The sequence below is a fragment of the Uranotaenia lowii genome, chromosome 2 (assembly GCF_029784155.1).
Source record: "Uranotaenia lowii strain MFRU-FL chromosome 2, ASM2978415v1, whole genome shotgun sequence".
Classification (NCBI taxonomy): Eukaryota; Metazoa; Arthropoda; class Insecta; order Diptera; family Culicidae; genus Uranotaenia; species Uranotaenia lowii.
In genome coordinates this window covers 296,388,809-296,410,181 of record NC_073692.1, presented here as the reverse complement: position 1 = coordinate 296,410,181, position 21,373 = coordinate 296,388,809, and the positions used below count along the sequence as shown (strand labels likewise).

The window sequence follows — 21,373 nt, the reverse complement described above, 5'->3', positions numbered from 1 at the left end:
TCGTGATATCGTTCGGAAATCACTACAAATTCCCCTTTTGGCTAAATTTATGAGCTAGCCGGAGCCAAAGAGGAAGAAACAACTTCACTTCTTCTTTGTTAATGCCAATCCAATTTTCCACTCCTTACAACAGGGTTAGTAAATGGCTTTTTCTTTCTTTTCCCTTTCATCTCTTATTGTTTTTCTGCGTGCTCAGGTTCTGGTTTGGCAACAAAACGGGTCCTGGGAAAATTCGGATAACGAACGCATTTCTTCGAATTCCTTCGATCGGTTGTTGACGGTGGCCCAGGTTCCCCATTCGATTCGGTGACGCACGTGTTGATTGGATTTGCATTGCGCACGATCTCATCTGGACAAGGTTAGCCGCAGCAGGAGTCTTCCAGTTGTGTCCGGATGTAGCAACGTCACCCATCAGCTCTATCTGAACCGGGCGAAGGCCGGCAAGATACTGGCGATACGAGGAGAGCTGTCGACCGTGGAGGAAAGGCGCTCGTCAAGACTGAATCGAACAATCACGGGTTGATTGGGTTCCCGCTGCTCACACTTTCGATTGGGAGCGGCTCATGACAGAAGGACGAGTTGGCGATCAGGCCCAGTGATGTGGATACGACACGATGAGCAAGAAATACAATGAGTAAGTAACAAATTACCGATTGTAAAATGCACAGAACAGTGAAACGATTTGATGAGCCCATTGTGGCATGGGAATGGTTTGACAAAATCGAACATGTGAATTAAGTCTCTAGATATTTATTGGGAACAAATTAATTTTCCCCATTCGATTGCCTTTTAGCTATTAATTCCCTGATCTAGCCTGCCAGCGAGGAGAAAAACTTCAAACTTCTTCTCGTGCAAGCCAATCTTCTCCTTAAAGTGGGTTATCGTCGAACCAGGAATAGCGATAATTGCCGGTTCAGGAGTGTCGTCTCATGTATCTGCAACTTAACTGACGTTGACGGGGCAATAGTTAGTTCTTTTTTTTTGTCGTCGATGAGTTCGGTGAATTACGTGCCGAGAGTCGAACAAAGATAGGATAGGATAGGATGCTTCCTGGATAGTGAATGTATCATGCCATGGATGGATGATTCATCCCATGCAAGGATGCAAGGAAAAAAGGTCCTGGAAGATAAACTCTCCCATTTTATCGTAGGCTACATATATGGTCTTAAACCTAGGAGTTACAATCCTAATATTAACTTACACACTTACCTCATGGCTTTCGGATAGCATTAGGGGGTTAGAGAGAAATCGAGACAGTATTTTTTAAATCTACTTTATACTCCATGCGTGCTGTTGATCCCAGGTTTACGTTATCGTCTTAACACAGGCTTTCCGAGGCAATCCAAAGGATGCCGTTGCAGATAAAGTCGATCGTCGGTCATCTTGTAGGGTTGAGTATATCGTTGGCACAGGGTAGCGGTTGTCTTGCACTCCCCAGGTGGTGGTCTATTAGCCACGTGAGCGTTTTCACCGATCGATTGGCAGAATTCGGTACTTGTCAGGGTACAATAAGATGGCGGCCGATGGCCTCGCTGCGCATAGTGCATTCAATTTCGATTCGATTCAAGAAGAAAGAGGATTTTAAGGTTGTTGTTGTTGCGTTTTAGGTGCAGGTAGAAGGACAACGACGATTGAGGGGACTGTTAGGTTTGTACTTTTTGTTTTACTATGATAATCGAGCTATGATGATGATTGTGGTGCTGTTAATTTGGCCAAAACTGACCCAATGGGAACAAAGTGAAAAAAAACCAATGTTACCAGTAATGTTCAGTCTAAAGATTTGTGTTCAGCGAATTTCGTTCAAAGCACCCAACACCGGCAGGTCGGAACATAGGCGTCTTAACATGGAGGTGAAACGATCAGAATGCTACAACCTTAAAAGCGGCAGATAATTTCGACTCTATTAAACAGAATAGCAGGGCAGTCACCTAGAGACTGACAACACACTAATCTCCAACACCCCAGAGTTTGTTCTTCTATGTTTGTGCGACGCTCCTAAGCAGATCCTTTCACGAGTTAATAAAATAAATGCGTTATTTATTGAAACATGATTCGAAATGGTCAAGATGATTTGACTATTCTGAAAAACCACAAAATAGGGGGACATGTTCACAAAATAGATAAGCTTATGGTTGAATAAAAACGCAACGTAAATAATGTATTTCGCAAAGCATGAAAGACGCCACTTGGTGCATATGGAAAAATGTAGAAAAGACAAAACGTTTTACAAATGCAATGAATGGTAATGGTAAGAGGAAACTAATTTTTACGTTTAGCGATGTATTGGCGCTTGTTTCTCACTTGTTTACTCACCGCATTGTGGCGATTGATCGACGGGGACATCAGGGGACACGGCTCCTGGTGAAGCAGCGGTGAATCCTGGCCACTGACCCCAACCTTGTTGATGGACGATGAGTAGTCGTAGGCTACAGGAGGATCATCAGCGTTTGTGATTTTTCTATCCGAAGTCGACTGCCTTTGTATTGATGGAAGATCCTCTGGTTTGCTGTTAGGTTTTTTTTCGGGTCCTTTGTTATTCGGAGCTGGTGTCACGTTAGACCCTGTTCTCTTAACATTTGGCTTCATTGATCCTTTATCCGGAAATTTGAAAGGTGTTGGTTTTGTTTTCGGTTTAGAATCATGATTGGTGTTGTTTGTAGAAAGTTTTCTCTCACGACCAGATTTCTCCTGTTCATTCTGAAACTTTTTCAGTATGAAACGCACATGAATTTTGCCCTCATGGCAGAAGTTGCGGGCCGCATCAAATTGTATAGCAGCGCATTTTGATGCTTGGAGAGCGCCTTGAATATCCTCGCAATCAGCAACGCAATTTTCTACGAACTTGATGCGACGAATTTCGTTCTCTTGTTTGGACCTGATTTCAAGCTCGTAGAAATATTGCTGCGCTTCTTCTCGCCGACCGAAATATATGATCATAAAGTAAACCATCTTTGTGGAAACTTTCAGCGAGTAGTGGAACAAAAATAGCTTGCTGAAAGCGTCTACGACTTTCAAACTGCAAGTGCTTTTACTTTCGTTAAATGGGATATCCAATTCTTGGAAATAGGTAAAAGCAGAACCGAATTCAGCATGATCGTTCTTCAAATGCTCTTCGATGTCCATTTGGAAACCGTTCCATTGGCATCTGCAATACATAAAGATTTCTGTTAGCAATCTGATAATAGCAAGAAAAATCAGTTTAGTGCCGCTTTTGGTGGTAAGTTTCCAGTTGAGTAATGCAAAAATTGTCAAATTAATGAATATAACATACCTAAAGAGACCAAGTTTTTTGGTGATACATTCATATGGGCGGAATTTACATTCTTCCTGGTGGTGGCTCATTTCCGCTTGTTTGAACATCCACGTGCAACCGAATTTTTTGAAAGGACATGCGATTTTGGCTTCCTGTAGCAGCTCATCTATCGGATTAGGTCGTTTGCGATCAAAGTATTCAGAGCACTGAAAAAATCAAGAATTTTACAAAAGAATGTATTTTTCCGTTTATATTTATATGCCAGAGTCAGTTTCCACAATATAGCCGCAATTTTAAAAACTAATTTTCAGATTTAACATTAAGTGTTAATTTCATAACCATTTCATTCATTCATAGAAATTAGGTCCCAAGATATGATACAAGATCCGCATTTCAGTTTCAGATTTAAAACTGTGATACAGATGGCATATTTAGATTTTGATTTAAAACTCACAATAAAGATTTGATTCAGCCTCAGATTTATGATCCAAATCCGGATATTTCAGATTTACGATTTAAGTTATTCTTGTTAATTAGGCCGCTGACAAGCAGCCCTACTAAGAAAGACTTTGATCCTTACGATATTCACATTGTGAATGGAAAAAAAAACTTATAATTAATTTTTTTTAAAGCCTCAAACCCTGGTTTAATAGATTGCATCTGAGTCGGGATTTTATTCGTATATTTTCCCGTCTCATGTCCAATCATTATTCCTTAGACGCGGTACTCTTTCGTTTTGACATTGCTGGCAGCAATTTGTGTAATTGCGGCCAAGGTTACCATGACATCGAGCATATTGCCTGGTCGTGTGAGGTCCATCTTGTCGCCAGGACGAATTTCATAGACTCCCTTCGGGCCCGAGGAAAACCACCTAACGTCCCAGTGAGAGATGTACTAGATGTGTTGGATTTGAACTACATGTTCGAAATCTATCTTTTTCTAAAAGCTATCGATCTTCGTCTATAATTCTTATTATTTTCAAATTTCCCTTTCCTATCTTCTTTCTCTTTAAAATAAAAGTGTTAAGCTAAGCAAAATATTGTAAAATCAAAAAACGAGTTCCTTAAAACCTGAAGGTATGAGCCGTTTCAAATGAAGATTTACAAAAAAAAAAAAAATAATTTTTTTAAAATCAAAATCGCTTTGGATCATTTTGCAGTAGCAAAGCACGGAAGAATCAAATAAAAAATAGAAACATTTAAAACTCAATTTTCTTTATCTTTCTTTCCTTTAAGGGGGGGGGGGGGGGGGGGGGGGGGGTAGGGTCTAACACTTTAAAAAAATCAATTTTTTAATTTTTTTATTTTCTTATTGTAAAACATTTCAAGAATGTTGTGTCAAATTTTCAAGTCAATTGAAGCAAAACTGTAGAAATTATAGGCCTTTATCTCCTCCTATCTAATACTGCAAGAAAGCAAGAGCAGAAACTTCAAACGCGTTTTTCTCGAAAGCACATTTTTAAAGTCCGTGGACATCGTCATTTGAAAACTACTTATCTGATTCTTTTCAAATTTGGAACATATTTTCTACATATAAAATACCAGACCCCAACGTTTTTCTTTTTTGATTTTTTTACTTTGGGAAGATTTTAGAGGTGAAAAATGGCGGATTTTTTCGTGAAAAATCGTAGTTTTTACTTCAAACAGCCACAAAAATTTCATAAAAATATTTTTAAGTTAAATAAAAACGTTGGGGTCCAGAAAAACATCTATTAAAAATATTTTGCTCTGATTTTTTGACTTCAGATGATTCTGTGCTGAGATACAGTGTCCATCGCAAATCCTGTTTTCTAAAAGGCATCCAAGAAAATGCTCCGTCACCGGCTCATTTTTCAATATTTTTCTACGAAAAAATTACTAAATGTTCTTTTAACAATGCTTTGTATAATGCAAAAAATTTGAATACATTTGTTTGAACGATAGCTCTAGAAAAAAATCGTGAAAATGGTGTTTTTTATACCCGTTAGACCCTACCCCCCCCTTAAACAGATCTATGTCATAAGTTGATGAAAGATGTAAACGAAAAATTTTCTTAAAGAATTGAAAAAGTTTTATGAATAATCTCTCCAAGAAAATAGAATTTTAACCTTCGCAATGCTAGGTGAATTGATGAGGGAAATTTGAAAATGAGCTTTGACAAAAGCTTCAAAGTCTCGATTTTTCAACTGTCATAATATGTTATACATTTTATTTATGCACGCATCAATAAGAAGTTTAGTGAAAATGAGGCCTTACAGTCATGTCGGTAAAGTTTATCTTCTTCAAGTAACGAATTTACGAGTTTTTACATTTTCCTAATTGTAGAATCCAGAAACTTGTATTACTCTGGAAATGAGCAACTAACTTCTTCTTCTTCTTCTTCTTCTCTGTGTGGTGTCCACCACCACATTCGAGTTCTTCCCTGAGAACTCTTGGACCGGTTACAATGACCATATGTCCATCAAACTAACTAACTTCCAAAGTACTAACTATCAACTTAACTCCCATTGATAGTTCGAAGAAGAATGTTTATTGTTGTCTTTCATGATATCGAGTGTTGCTTTGATATTCAAAAATACCTTTTAATAAGTTACGATATCACACAAATCTTCTATCTGTCTTAAATTTTCTTATAAAGAACTAGCAGACCCGGTAAACTTCGTTCTACCATGTTAAACTTTTCGTACATTTTTCATTTTTTCCTTCGCTGTTTGACTTTAAAAAAGCATCAAATCTTGATTGTTAATCGTCTCGCTTTCGTGAACATGTCCTAGTTTTTTTTTAATCATATCCTTCTTTTCCGTTTACTCGAATTGTCCCGCTTAATTCTATCGGAATCAAACCTAAGAATTTTAACTCAATTCTACGAGTCTTTACATAAATTATCAAAACATCACCTTCAGTCAATCTTACGTGCATCTTACATGAATACTTTTCATTTACTTTTCTTTGATTCGTATGCTTTGAATATTCCCGAATGGTATCAGGTATCAGCTTTCCGTTGCAAATTTTATTTTTTCAGCACTCAACGTAACCATCAAACTTGGCAAGACTCATGCTAAAAAAATCCACTTTTTGTAACTTGCTCCGTTAATAACTATATGTTGATAATATCTATGTTTCATTTATTGAATACCATTTAGTTGATTTATTCCGCTTTGCTCGAGTTCACTTTAAGGTTGAAATCGAAATCAAAAGTTTCTCAATAATTGAAATTTATTGCATATGATATTTTATGGAAAAAGAATTTTGAATATCGGGACCATTTTTGGAGTATTTGCCCAATATTTTGCCTATCGCAGCACTTTCAGCTCCCGAGTAACTTTGGATGGTATATTTTTTAAAACTGCAGAAATAAAAAAAAACATTAGAGATGATTCTTTACTGACCATTTTCAAGCAGCAGTGGAAATTAATATCCATATGTTCATTAAAACCATGTCCAAAAAAATGTTCGCCGTTTTATTATTTGTTAAAGCAAAAAAGTCCTTTAAACATTTACCCAATTAATCAAGAAAACGATCAGTTTTGAATGGGGGAAAAATGTGTTTAGATTTTTTACTTAAACCAAATAACAGCATTTTTATTTGGATTTTCATCCCAATGGACATATCTGCCAATTTAAACCATTGTTTTTAAAGATTCTTACTGAAACATTGGGATGTTCTGATTTAAAAATTTCCTGAACAGTGTTGGAGGTGATCTGCTATTTTATTTAATATTATGTGATATTTTCAAGATTCAATAAAATTTGATTGAAATGCAGGTTTTTAAAAATTAAAAAGACCGAAAAGAGGTAACCTGTTAAGGCTACGATGATTTCATGAGTTCATTCGTTTTCTCTGGAAGTTTTCATGTAAATATACCTCGAAATCTTTGAAAATATTAAAGTGTCTTTTAGCTATCATCACAGTTCAACTTTCATATTCCTTCAAAAAGAAATATCTTAGTTTACATTTGTCCCATTTATTGATGCAAGTGGAAACACTTTACTCTTTTTCAGATGCGTCAGTGTAAAGACTTCAAAATGAATTCAATACTTGTTCCTGTTTGTCTTTTTTATCCACTTTCATTGATATATCTGTAGTTTTTCTCCAGAATGAAATAATGCTTGGTACTTCAATTTCACTGAATACTGGTTTACCATATGACCTTCATTTACAAAGACATTTAAAATTTTTGAATATCCGCTTCAGATTCAACACTCGGGATACTCTTTCTGACCTTTTTGGAAAAAAAAATTCTTAAAAGGTATATGTTTAATGGCTGAAAGGCGCATTGCCACTTGCTTCACCGTGTGAAATGACAGGAGTTAATGTTATTTTCGGCACTTTCAGGTCATAATAAAAACTTATCAAAAAAAATTCTGCTTCTGCTATCAAAAAATAATGTTTCTGGAATATCAATCACAAAAAAGCGGATCTAAAGTCTCGTCTTTGTAGCCAAAATATAGTAAACAAAAACACACGTTTATGTTAAGTACGTACTTGAATTCTGTGTAAACAAACAGTGAACCTGTAAACAGTTTTTCGGTGAATGATTTGACAAAAAAGTTGAGTTTTTTTAGTCCGATTTTTTATTTGGGCTCAACCATTTATAGATGAAGAAATAACGTATACATTTTTTTTGTAAATGTTGTGTTTGTAAATGCACTTGTTCTAAATAAAAGCCTCTAATGTATGTTTTAACTGAAAATTCTTCTTATTTTATTGATAACTTTCACTAAAGCTTGCAAAAAATCAAGAAAAATGTTTGCATTAGACCTTAAAATAAACCTCAATCGTGTATAATCCTTTTTGAAGGACAGGCTCTTGTTCAGTTCAAGTGTGTGTTCATCTTCAACGGATTTTGTTGTTGTTCTGTAAATTTGGAAGCAATTCATATATCTTCAGTCGAGCACAGTTGTACATGTTCGAAAAATGATTCTAGGGGTATTGGATTATAAAATTGTATGTAAATTATCCCACTTTCATTTTTTTTAAATATCCGCAAAGAGTCATACCATTATTTTATATGCATCAGTACTAAATTCATATTTTTCAGACAACAATTTCTTCTGAACTTAAAATAGTTTCATTTTTTTAAATCGTTTAAATGGTTTTGATTTGATCGGCAAAATATCAATCTGGGCGTCATGCATTACCATGTGATGTACAAATGATGTAGGAATCGAGTAGAGCTCGATCAGCTTTATGCTGATGATGCTACAATCTTATATACTTCTGAAGATTTGGCTACATTAAAACGAAGCATCGAACATGATCTTGGAATGTTAGCCGACTACTTCCTATCAAATCATATGGAAATGAATCTGAAAAAGACCAACTTTATGTTATTTAATCTTCGAGGTAATACCCAAACACTACAGATCTCTGTTCGAGGATCTCTAGTGCAACAAGTCAGCTCTGTAAAATATTTGGGTCTGTTAATTGACGAAAATATGAAATGGAATATTCAAACAAAAAAAGTTTGCTCTAAAATAACGCCGTACCTGTTTGCGCTGAAAAAAATACGGTCAATAATAACTGAAAATACAGCTTGGAAAATATATTTTGCCTATATCCACCCTCATATTGCGTATATGAACTCCATATGGGGTAGCAGCGCTAGCATGAATTTGAATCCAATTCGTATATTGCAAAATAAAGCCATAAAGATCATAAGAAACCTTCCTATACTACATCCCACTCTTCAGCTGTACAATTCCAGAGTGCTACCTCTTGATATGTTGATTATGCTTGAGTTATGTTTGTATATCTACAAAGTTTTGAATAATATCATCAAACACCAACTAGATCTTACACTTACATCAGAAATTCGTTCACATTACACAAGAAGTTCGGCTCATGTTAATCTCCTTACAAGACGTTTTCGAACTTCCTTCGCTCAAAACAGTGTTGTGAACAAAGGTATAAATCTGTTCAACTCGTTACCAACTGAAATAAAAAGTTTACCTAGCTTTACCGCATTTAAGAAAAAAGTAAAACTGCACTTATTTTCAAATGCCAACCAATCAAACATTAACGATCTTCAGCACAGTATGGTCCACCCACTCTTACGAAACCATACCGTACATAGATAGTATGGCTAGTGGAGGGGTGTGATTCTACTGTGCTTCTCAAACCAAAAACACAATTTAAACTGCACGGACCTCCCAAGAAACTGCATTTCCGCAAAAGTAACGCGCGGCAAGCGCGGTAAATCTTGTCATTACTATGGGCTCTTGGGAGGAAAGGACAGGAAATGGTCTTCACAACCGTGTGCAACCTGGTGTGGGATCTTTAAAAACTATCCTCCCCATCCGCATCCTAACCCTAATCTTCTACCACTTTCCACCATCAGTTCCAATCCTTTTCTTCCTATCCTTTCCTTCATCCTCAAAGGCAGCATCGAAACTCAATATTCTAAAGTTAGATAGCAGCTAAGTTAAAGCAAACACACAATCACTGAAGTTGTAACACCATATAGGGACCGTCAACAGTTTTTATAAAACTTCTTCGGTTTGTCACTTAAATAAAGTAAAAAAAAAAAAAAAAGATAAAAACACATCTAGGCTTCATATCGCCACCACATGCATTGAAATTATGCTTGGTTTAGAAATGCGCGCCCAAATATTTCAACTAATCAGTATGCTATGCCTTGGTTACTATCCTTTTTCGACGTTTGCTGGCGACGCCTCAACCTTGGAGATGAAAAACAAACCGCCCGCCCGGCGCCCAATGGAAAGAAAATCTGGAAAAAATTGATGGCCATGACTTTAATTTGATTCAAAAAACTACAAATTTAATTATTACGGACAACTGATGCGACTTTGTGTTGTTTTTATTCGATATAAACCGATTCGCATGGCTACACAATATTCTAAAAATAATTTCATTCGAATCGTTTGGGTCATTTCGGAGGAGTAGTACTACAAACACCGTTACAAGAGAATTTTATATAATAGATGACAGCCTGCTTTTAAATTCCTTGAAAAAAAAATCTATTTATAATTTTTATTGAGTAGTTCCTCAAAGAATAGAACACTTTTCGATATGGCCTTAAAAACTAGAGAAAAAAAACTTATTTGAAATTAAGTTTCAGAATTAATTTCAAATTTCAGTTATTCGAAGTCTAAGAAAAATAATCCGAAAAACATGCTTCGGGAAAAAGGCTGTAAGTCAGTTATTAGAATCTCGAAATAAAATTCACTTAATGAGCGTTTTCTGCCGGGGATTCTAGCACCAAATTCGACTCGATGAAGTCAACTGAGTAATAGAGCTACAGCTTGACTTGTATCGTCTGCCCAGACAACCAGAAGTCGTATTTTATTTTACAGATTACATCGTATAGAATGTTATTTATACTCTTTTTCGTATATCTGCACCTACAATGTGCGGTCCATGCATATTCTTTATCGTATTTACATGCATTGCATGATTTTGTTACGACAAGAAGAGAAACTCGTATTTATGTACATATGAACTCGACCTTTGTGTACGACAATTCGCAAAAATCCGTGAAACGACCGATATACGGTGATCAGCCGTGACTGAGAGATTTTGTCGTGCTATGCATAAAATAATTCGAAAATAAAAACGTATATAACTGCATTGATTCGTAATAATGTGCATGCAATCGTATACCTTTGCAAATTAATTCGCATGTCTGATTTTCGTAAAACGTATTTGTTGGCAATCGCAAAAGAATACAAATAAGTTCAATAAAATCGTTTATGATAATGGGACATCGATGATTGGAATCGTATTAAAGGAGGCTTCAAAATGTTGTTCTATTTTAAGATCATCGATGACGTGTTCTACGATTTAAAAGATTTTAGATATAGAAATATACGATTTGCTTTTGGTTTAATGCCTTTGAAGCAAATCCCCTTGAATTTATATATTCCAGATAGCGTCGAGGAACCATCATGAGCTGCCGATCGTATGGTCAGGGGATCAAGTCTAGGTACTACAATAACCTCTTGAACGTTGAAATTGAATTGTAGGATATAAACTTGAATTTGTTTTATTTTTTATTTTATGCTAGTTTAAAAAGAAATTTGAATTAGACATCAAAAAACGCATTTCTTTGAAATAATCTTTTTTTTATTCAACTGACGGAAAATGAGATCCCTGCATCAAGTCGCAGAAGACGACCAAATAAGTCGTCAAACTTTCCATATTGTTACGAAAAATGTCGTATATTAAAACCTCAATCATCTATATGATGATGTAAATTGTCATAGTATATTCCAAAAAGAATCAGGGTAGTCGTAAATGATGCGCATGACAAGTCGTGCAAATCGTAATTTAATACAATCCAAATCAAGAATATGTTTGCTAATGTACCTATATGGCCTCCAAAATGATACGTATATACTGGTTTTGCTACATTATATACGATATGTTTACACGTATATTAGCACGTATATTTGCGTTGCAAATTCGAAATACCCACCAAATGGTTGTCTGGGTGACGATTTGGCCTATTGGTAAGATGTCGGAGAGATAATCAGTAGGCTCGAGTTCGATTCCTGGTCGAGGTGATTTTTTTTTTCATTTATCATTCATGATCATGATTGCACTAAACGGTGAGGCGTAGATTCATCAAACAAAGCAATAACAAAATAATCTAGGTCTGTTTGTAGAATTGAAAGATTTAACACATGCTCATACACTATGTTTGTTTGACGGATGATGCTTTGATGCTATTAGCCGTATAATGTAAGAATAAAAAAAAATCTATCATGAATGGTATGTGCAAAAAAAAATCCCCTCGAACAGGAATCGAACTAGAGTCTACTAATTACCTCGCCGACACCTTACCAATAGGCCAAACCGACAGACCAAACAAGCCAAGCTGTAGCTCTATTATTCAAATGACTTCATCGAGTTAAATTCGCTGCTAGATTCCCCGGCAGAAAATGCTCATTATGCCTTCATTGGTAGTGCTCTGTTCGCCCCTAGTGAACAAATTAAAGTAAAAAAAGTGTTTTAAAATTGATTAAAGTGAAAAATCAATTTTTTTTTTATGTTGAAAATTGAGAAACAATGTGTAGATCATATTGCAGTGCAAGCTTATTTGGTGGTGCTCAAAAATTATAATATTTTCGTCACTTGAGAACCTAGCTGGTTATTATTTAATATTTCTGTAAAGATGAAAAGGATATTTCTTTTTTGGTGAAAAATTAATACTATGGATAGTACGAAACAAGTCCTTATGAAAATTTGTTTAAGAAAATACGTTCTTATGTAGAAAAAAGACCCCCGGCGCTATAAATAGGTGTACCACATAAGTATTTCGAAATCTACAAACTTAAAATGAATATATTGTAATGAAAAAAATACGTGCATTTTGAAAATAAAAATAGTCATGAAGAAAAATTTGCAAAAAAAAACAATTATAATCGGAGTTAGTTACAGTCATTTGAAACTCAATAAACGTCATTTGACCCACTCCGGTACGAATAGTGTTAATATTAGGTACCAGCCTTGCATTTATTAAAAACTAAATTTAAACAAAAAAAAAGGAACCACTCAAAACAAAGTAGGTACATATATACATAGTTATCGAGCACGGTATATATATTGTACACCGTGGTTATCGAGCATTTAGTGAACTTTTCAAAAATGTTCCAATTTCGAAACTCACCTGGCATAGCTTAACGTTCAACGATTCAACGCATGGTTGACATCCGTAGTGTTGATTGCTGCACTGGAATACTTCCCCTTCCGGTAACTCTCGACAAATAATGCACTTGAGCTTATCGCGATCCATATTTTTTGGTTCTTGCGCCACACAAATCACTTTCACACCCTTCGATGATCACTGTTACTTTGAATCTTAGTACGGCACGTTTTGCTTTTCTTCCGAACTAAAAATTCTCGTTACTTTAACACGCTGCTGAACGCCAATGAAGCAAAATATTGCGCGTGATGAATGGAATGGGTCGGAGTTTGGAGAGCTAACTAAAAAGGATATACTAGTCTGCTTCTCACTCTAACTAACGAACATTGCTTATATATAAGCCTATAGGAACAAGCTAGGGGCGTCTCACTTGCGCAAGTGGAACACAGCCTGCCGCCTACTAAGATGGCCAGAGTCCAGACCCATTCACACTGTGCGAAGGGGATTCATTTAAAAGAAAGAAAAGAGTGGAAAAAGTGCAATCCAATCAAAATGCATAGTGCAATGCTGCTGCCACCTAGCAAAAATGCTCGTTTTGAATTCGGAGTCTACCTTTTAAAGTTTAAAATCTTATGTAAATCCTGTATTTGAATCGTGTTGTATTTAATAACATTTCTTGATCTAAATTCTAAATCTGAATTATCTATTTGAACTTTCATTTTGAATTCTGAATCTTAATTCTCTGAATCTGAATTGTCAATTTAATTCCTGAATCTAAATTCTGAATTCCTTTATTTATTTCAATTTGATAACTGCAATCCAAGTCCTGAATCTGGAATCATAAGTTGGATTCTGAATTTAAATGTGAATTCCGATTCTCAACTCCATTCTCTTCTCCATGATGAAATTGTGTATACCCATCACCAATCTTCACTCAGTCGATATGTTTATCAAAAAAAATTCCTTGTTGTTGTTGTTGTCGTTGGGCTTCATCCGATACTGATATTCCTGTGTTTCGTACACGATCGGAAGTGTTCTTAGCATACTCATGTTGTTCTGATAAATATAAAACCCTAAAAAATTTTAGACGGATTTCTCAGACAAACATTAGATTTTTAAACTGCTGCGAGCTTGGTTTGTTCTTGTCAATAATGTCTGAACGTGTAGCAGATCCTTAAAAAGGGTCCGAATGAATTGTGCCTTGCACAAACTAATTCAGCAGAACAAGCGCGTAAAAAAAAGTTTATTGTTTATTTTCAGCATTTGAATCACAGAATAACGAAGGCACTATACTTTGTTGCCGCAGTCGATATCAGATTTGACATGAGACTTCATCTCTGAAGAAAATGAAAATAAAATAACTAGTTTTCTGCGATGTTGCATAATTTACGACTTCCATTTCAGTCAAGATACATTATGTAGACCTTTTAACTCTAGTCTTGTTTGTGAGATGAATATAGTAAAGCATATTTTTAATTTTTTAATCATATTCTAATTTAGATTTAAGATTTCGAAATTCAGATTTCATATACAGATTGAAATTCAGATTTCAGATTCAGATTTTCGATTTCAGATTCAGATTCAGATTTCAGATTCAGATTTCAGATTCAAATTTCAGATTCAGATTTCAGATTAAGATTTCAGATTCAGATTTCAGACTCAGATTTCAGATTCAGATTTCAGATCCAGATTTCAGATTCAGATTTCAGATTTCAGATTTCAGATTCAGATTTCAGATTCAGATTTCAGATTCAGATTTCAGATTCAGATTTTAGATTCAGATTTCAGATTTCAGATTCAGATTTCAGATTTCAGATTTCAGATTCAGATTTCAGATTCAGATTTCAGATTCAGATTTCAGATTCAGATTTCAGATTCAGATTTCAGATTCAGATTCAGATTTCAGATTTAGATTTCAGATTCAGATTTCAGATTCAGATTTCAGATTCAGATTTCAGATTCAGATTTCAAATTCAGATTTCAGATTCAGATTTCAGATTCAGATTACAGATTCAGATTCAGATTCAGATTACAGATTCAGATTTCAGATTCAGATTTCAGATTCAGATTTCAGATTCAGATTCAGATTTCAGATTCAGATTTCAGATTCAGATTTCAGATTCAGATTTCAGATTCAGATTTCAGATTCAGATTTCAGATTCAGATTTCAGATTCAGATTTCAGATTCAGATTACAGATTCAGATTTCAGATTCAGATTTCAGATTCAGATTTCAGATTCAGATTTCAGATTCAGATTTCAAATTCAGATTTCAGATTCAGATTTCAGATTCAGATTTCAGATTCAGATTTCAGATTTCAGATTCAGATTTCAGATTTCAGATTCAGATTTCAGATGTAGATTTCAGATTTAGATTTCAGATTCAGATTTCAAATTCAGATTTCAGATTCAGATTTTAGATTCAGATTTCAGATTTCAGATTTCAGATTCAGATTTCAGATTCAGATTTCAGATTCAGATTTCAGATTCAGATTTCAGATTTCAGATTCAGATTTCAGATTTCAGATTCAGATTTCAGATGTAGATTTCAGATTTAGATTTCAGATTCAGATTTCAAATTCAGATTTCAGATTCAGATTTTAGATTCAGATTTCAGATTTCAGATTTCAGATTCAGATTTCAGATTCAGATTTCAGATTTCAGATTCAGATTTCAGATTCAGATTTCAGATTCAGATTTCAGATTCAGATTTCAGATTCAGATTTCAGATTCAGATTTCAGATTCAGATTTCAGATTCAGATTTCAGATTCAGATTTCAGATTCAGATTTCAGATTCAGATTTCAGATTCAGATTTCAGATTCAGATTTCAGATTCAGATTTCAGATTCAGATTTCAGATTTCAGATTCAGATTTCAGATTCAGATTTCAGATTCAGATTTCAGATTCAGATTTCAGATTCAGATTTCAGATTCAGATTTCAGATACAGATTTCAGATTCAGATTTCAGATTCAGATTTCAGATTCAGATTTCAGATTCAGATTTCGAATTCAGATTCAGATTTCAGATTCAGATTCAGATTTCAGATTCTGATTTCAGAATCAGATTTCAGATTTAGATTTCAGATTCAGATTTCAGATTCAGATTTCAGATTCAGATTTCAGATTCAGATTTCAAATTCAGATTTCAGATTCAGATTTCAGATTTCAGATTCAGATATCAGATTCAGATATCAGATTCAGATATCAGATTCAGATTTCAGATTTCAGATTCAGATTTCAGATTCAGATTTCAGATTCAGATTTCAGATTCAGATTCAGATTTCAGATTCAGATCTCAGATTCAGATTTCAGATTCAGATTTCAGATTCAGATTTCAGATTCAGATTTCAGATTCAGATTTCAGATTCAGATTTCAGATTCAGATTTCAGATTCAGATTTCAGATTCAGATTTCAGATTTAGATTTCAGATTCAGATTTCCGATTCAGATTTCAGATTCAGATTTCAGATTCAGATTTCAGATTTCAGATTCAGATTCAGATTTCGGATTCAGATTTCAGATTTCAGATTCAGATTTAAGATTCAGATTCCAGATTTCAGATTTAGATTTCAAATTCAGATTCAGTTTTCAGATTTAGATTTCAGATTCAGATTTCAGATTCAGATTTCAGATTCAGATTTCAGATTCAGATTTCAGATTCAGATTTCAGATTCAGATTTCAGATTCAGATTTCAGATTCAGATTTCAGATTCAGATTTCAGATTCAGATTTCAGATTCAGATTTCAGATTCAGATTTCAGATTCAGATTTCAGATTCAGATTTCAGATTCAGATTTCAGATTCAGATTTCAGATTCAGATTCAGATTTCAGATTTAGATTTCAGATTCAGATTTCAGATTCAGATTTCAGATTCAGATTCATATTTCAGATTCAGATTTCAGATTCAGATTTCAGATTCAGATTTCAGATTCAGATTTCAGATTCAGATTTCAGATTCAGATTTCAGATTCAGATTTCAGATTCAGATTTCAGATTCAGATTCAGATTTCAGATTCAGATTTCAGATTCAGATTTCAGATTCAGATTCAGATTTCAGATTCAGATTTCTGATTCAGATTTCAGATTTCAGATTCAGATTTCAGATTCAGATTTCAGATTCAGATTTCAGATTCAGATTTCAGATTCAGATTTCAGATTCAGATTTCAGATTCAGATTTCAGATTCAGATTTCAGATTCAGATTTCAGATTCAGATTTCAGATTCAGATTTCAGATTCAGATTTCAGATTCAGATTTCAGATTCAGATTCAGATTTCAGATTCAGATTTCAGATTCAGATTCAGATTTCAGATTCAGATTTCTGATTCAGATTTCAGATTTCAGATTCAGATTTCAGATTCAGATTTCAGATTCAGATTTCAGATTCAGATTTCAGATTCAGATTTCAGATTCAGATTTCAGATTCAGATTTCAGATTCAGATTTCAGATTCAGATTTCAGATTCAGATTTCAGATTCAGATTTCAGATTCAGATTTCAGATTCAGATTTCAGATTCAGATTTCAGATTCAGATTTCAGATTCAGATTTCAGATTCAGATTTCAGATTCAGATTTCAGATTCAGATTTCAGATTCAGATTTCAGATTCAGATTTCAGATTCAGATTTCAGATTCAGATTTCAGATTCAGATTTCAGATTCAGATTTCAGATTTCAGATTCAGAATTCAGATTTCAGATTCAGATTTCAGATTCAGATTTCAGATTCAGATTTCAGATTCAGATTTCAGATTCAGATTTCAGATTCAGATTTCAGATTCAGATTTCAGATTCAGATTTCAAATTCAGATTTCAGATTCAGATTTCAGATTCAGATTTCAGATTCAGATTTCAGATTCAGATTTCAGATTCAGATTTCAGATTCAGATTTCAGATTCAGATTTCAGATTCAGATTTCAGATTCAGATTTCAGATTCAGATTTCAGATTCAGATTTCAGATTCAGATTTCAGATTCAGATTTCAGATTCAGATTTCAGATTCAGATTTCAGATTCAGATTTCAGATTCAGATTTCAGATTCAGATTTCAGATTCAGATTTCAGATTCAGATTTCAGATTCAGATTTCAGATTCAGATTTCAGATTCAGATTTCAGATTCAGATTTCAGATTCAGATTTCAGATTTCAGATTCAGATTTCAGATTCAGATTTCAGATTCAGATTTCAGATTCAGATTTCAGATTCAGATTTCAGATTCAGATTTCAGATTCAGATTTCAGATTCAGATTTCAGATTCAGATTTCAGATTCAGATTTCAGATTCAGATTTCAGATTCAGATTTCAGATTCAGATTTCAGATTCAGATTTCAGATTCAGATTTCAGATTCAGATTCAGATTTCAGATTCAGATCTCAGATTCAGATTTCAGATTCAGATTTCAGATTCAGATTTCAGATTCAGATTTCAGATTCAGATTTCAGATTCAGATTTCAGATTCAGATTTCAGATTCAGATTTCAGATTCAGATTTCAGATTCAGATTTCAGATTCAGATTTTAGATTTAGATTTCAGATTCAGATTTCCGATTCAGATTTCAGATTCAGATTTCAGATTCAGATTTCAGATTTCAGATTCAGATTCAGATTTCGGATTCAGATTTCAGATTTCAGATTCAGATTTAAGATTCAGATTCCAGATTTCAGATTTAGATTTCAAATTCAGATTCAGTTTTCAGATTTAGATTTCAGATTCAGATTTCAGATTCAGATTTCAGATTCAGATTTCAGATTCAGATTTCAGATTCAGATTTCAGATTCAGATTTCAGATTCAGATTTCAGATTCAGATTTCAGATTCAGATTTCAGATTCAGATTTCAGATTCAGATTTCAGATTCAGATTTCAGATTCAGATTTCAGATTCAGATTTCAGATTCAGATTTCAGATTCAGATTCAGATTTCAGATTTAGATTTCAGATTCAGATTTCAGATTCAGATTTCAGATTCAGATTCATATTTCAGATTCAGATTTCAGATTCAGATTTCAGATTCAGATTTCAGATTCAGATTTCAGATTCAGATTTCAGATTCAGATTTCAGATTCAGATTTCAGATTCAGATTTCAGATTCAGATTCAGATTTCAGATTCAGATTTCAGATTCAGATTTCAGATTCAGATTCAGATTTCAGATTCAGATTTCTGATTCAGATTTCAGATTTCAGATTCAGATTTCAGATTCAGATTTCAGATTCAGATTTCAGATTCAGATTTCAGATTCAGATTTCAGATTCAGATTTCAGATTCAGATTTCAGATTCAGATTTCAGATTCAGATTTCAGATTCAGATTTCAGATTCAGATTTCAGATTCAGATTTCAGATTCAGATTTCAGATTCAGATTCAGATTTCAGATTCAGATTTCAGATTCAGATTCAGATTTCAGATTCAGATTTCTGATTCAGATTTCAGATTTCAGATTCAGATTTCAGATTCAGATTTCAGATTCAGATTTCAGATTCAGATTTCAGATTCAGATTTCAGATTCAGATTTCAGATTCAGATTTCAGATTCAGATTTCAGATTCAGATTTCAGATTCAGATTTCAGATTCAGATTTCAGATTCAGATTTCAGATTCAGATTTCAGATTCAGATTTCAGATTCAGATTTCAGATTCAGATTTCAGATTCAGATTTCAGATTCAGATTTCAGATTCAGATTTCAGATTCAGATTTCAGATTTCAGATTCAGAATTCAGATTTCAGATTCAGATTTCAGATTCAGATTTCAGATTCAGATTTCAGATTCAGATTTCAGATTCAGATTTCAGATTCAGATTTCAGATTCAGATTTCAGATTCAGATTTCAAATTCAGATTTCAGATTCAGATTTCAGATTCAGATTTCAGATTCAGATTTCAGATTCAGATTTCAGATTCAGATTTCAGATTCAGATTTCAGATTCAGATTTCAGATTCAGATTTCAGATTCAGATTTCAGATTCAGATTTCAGATTCAGATTTCAGATTCAGATTTCAGATTCAGATTTCAGATTCAGATTTCAGATTCAGATTTCAGATTCAGATTTCAGATTCAGATTTCAGATTCAGATTTCAGATTCAGATTTCAGATTCAGATTTCAGATTCAGATTTCAGATTCAGATTTCAGATTTCAGATTCAGATTTCAGATTCAGATTTCAGATTCAGATTTCAGATTCAGATTTCAGATTCAGATTTCAGATTCAGATTTCAGATTCAGATTTCAGATTCAGATTTCAGATTCAGATTTCAGATTCAGATTTCAGATTCAGATTTCAGATTCAGATTTCAGATTCAGATTTCAGATTCAGATTTCAGATTCAGATTTCAGATTCAGATTTCAGATTCAGATTTCAGATTCAGATTTCAGATTCAGATTTCAGATTCAGATTTCAGATTCAGATTTCAGATTCAGATTTCAGATTCAGATTTCAGATTCAGATTTCAGATTCAGATTTCAGATTCAGATTTCAGATTCAGATTTCAGATTCAGATTTCAGATTCAGATTTCAGATTCAGATTTCAGATTCAGATTTCAGATTCAGATTTCAGATTCAGATTTCAGATTCAGATTTCAGATTCAGATTTCAGATTCAGATTTCAGATTCAGATTTCAGATTCAGATTTCAGATTCAGATTTCAGATTCAGATTTCAGATTCAGATTTCAGATTCAGATTTCAGATTCAAATTTCAAATTGCAGATTTTAGATTTCAGATTTTAGATTTCAGATTTCAGATTCAGATTTCAGATTCGAAGAGCTTTTTTCAGTGGTTACTAGTCATTGCACTTTTTCTGAACCCGAAATTGCACTTTGCCCTCAACGTCGATAATTCAAATATAAGATTTCAAATGACTTCAACTGAACATTTTTTCTTTGTCTTGATGGTAAAATTTAATTTAATTATTTAATTAACTTCTCCAGGATAAAATGTTTGTAAGTTTTCAAACATTTGTCAGAATGAACGAATGTCGTTAAAAATACGCTTCCCAGTAGCACTGATTGCACCAATTACACCAAATTAATTTACACTTGTAGCTTTTCTACCGGAACAGCTCCCAAATCTTGTCATCGAGCAGCTCCAATCAGCTGCCAAATCGAAACTGATTAGAAATTGTTGAGCCAACGACACAGTGTGTGCAAATGTGAGGTAAACATTGAAGATAAAACACTGCCAATTTTGCCAGAAAGTTTGCATATCTTATCGATTGTCTTCTGGACTTCTGAGCCGTATGAACTAGTAGACGGCATAGTAAGTAAAAGGGTTCGGAGGTTGGTTCTGTCAGATTCCGGCGGCCTGGTGGTTTTATCTTATCGCATCGGCTCGGTTGAGGAGAACCAAACTGGGATGGCTGGATGGAACATGTTCTCCGGGTAGTTCGGAGGGCCAGCCTGTTGTGTCATCTGTTCTAGGAAAGATGCATTAGTCAGAACAAGCAAACATAAACCTTTAGCGCAAGTTCCGTTGTTGACCGTTATTATTTTCACTATCTTATCGAAGAATAAAGAAGATAGCTTCTCTTTCCGCTAATCTGCTCAGAT

At 34.2% G+C, this 21,373-nt stretch overlaps 1 protein-coding gene across 4 annotated transcripts; it reads right to left on the bottom strand.

Annotated features, from left to right (window-relative positions):
* Positions 1 to 1,277: 1,277 nt before the first annotated feature.
* LOC129746279 (E3 ubiquitin-protein ligase siah-1-like) lies at positions 1,278 to 20,952 on the bottom strand. Of its 4 annotated transcripts, none has more exons than XM_055739867.1 (5): positions 20,862 to 20,952; positions 12,864 to 13,112; positions 3,272 to 3,459; positions 2,314 to 3,145; positions 1,278 to 1,532 (listed from the first exon to the last, which is right to left on the bottom strand). In XM_055739867.1, the coding sequence occupies exons 2-5, from the start codon at positions 12,987 to 12,989 to the stop codon at positions 1,311 to 1,313; spliced, it is 1,368 nt and encodes a 455-aa protein (XP_055595842.1). In that variant the 5' UTR covers positions 12,990 to 13,112; positions 20,862 to 20,952; the 3' UTR covers positions 1,278 to 1,310. The 4 variants fall into 4 exon arrangements, with proteins under 4 accessions (XP_055595842.1, XP_055595841.1, XP_055595844.1 ...); XM_055739866.1 differs by having other exon boundaries at positions 12,864 to 13,180; positions 20,816 to 20,924; XM_055739869.1 differs by having other exon boundaries at positions 12,864 to 13,115; positions 20,862 to 20,901.
* Positions 20,953 to 21,373: the final 421 nt, after the last annotated feature.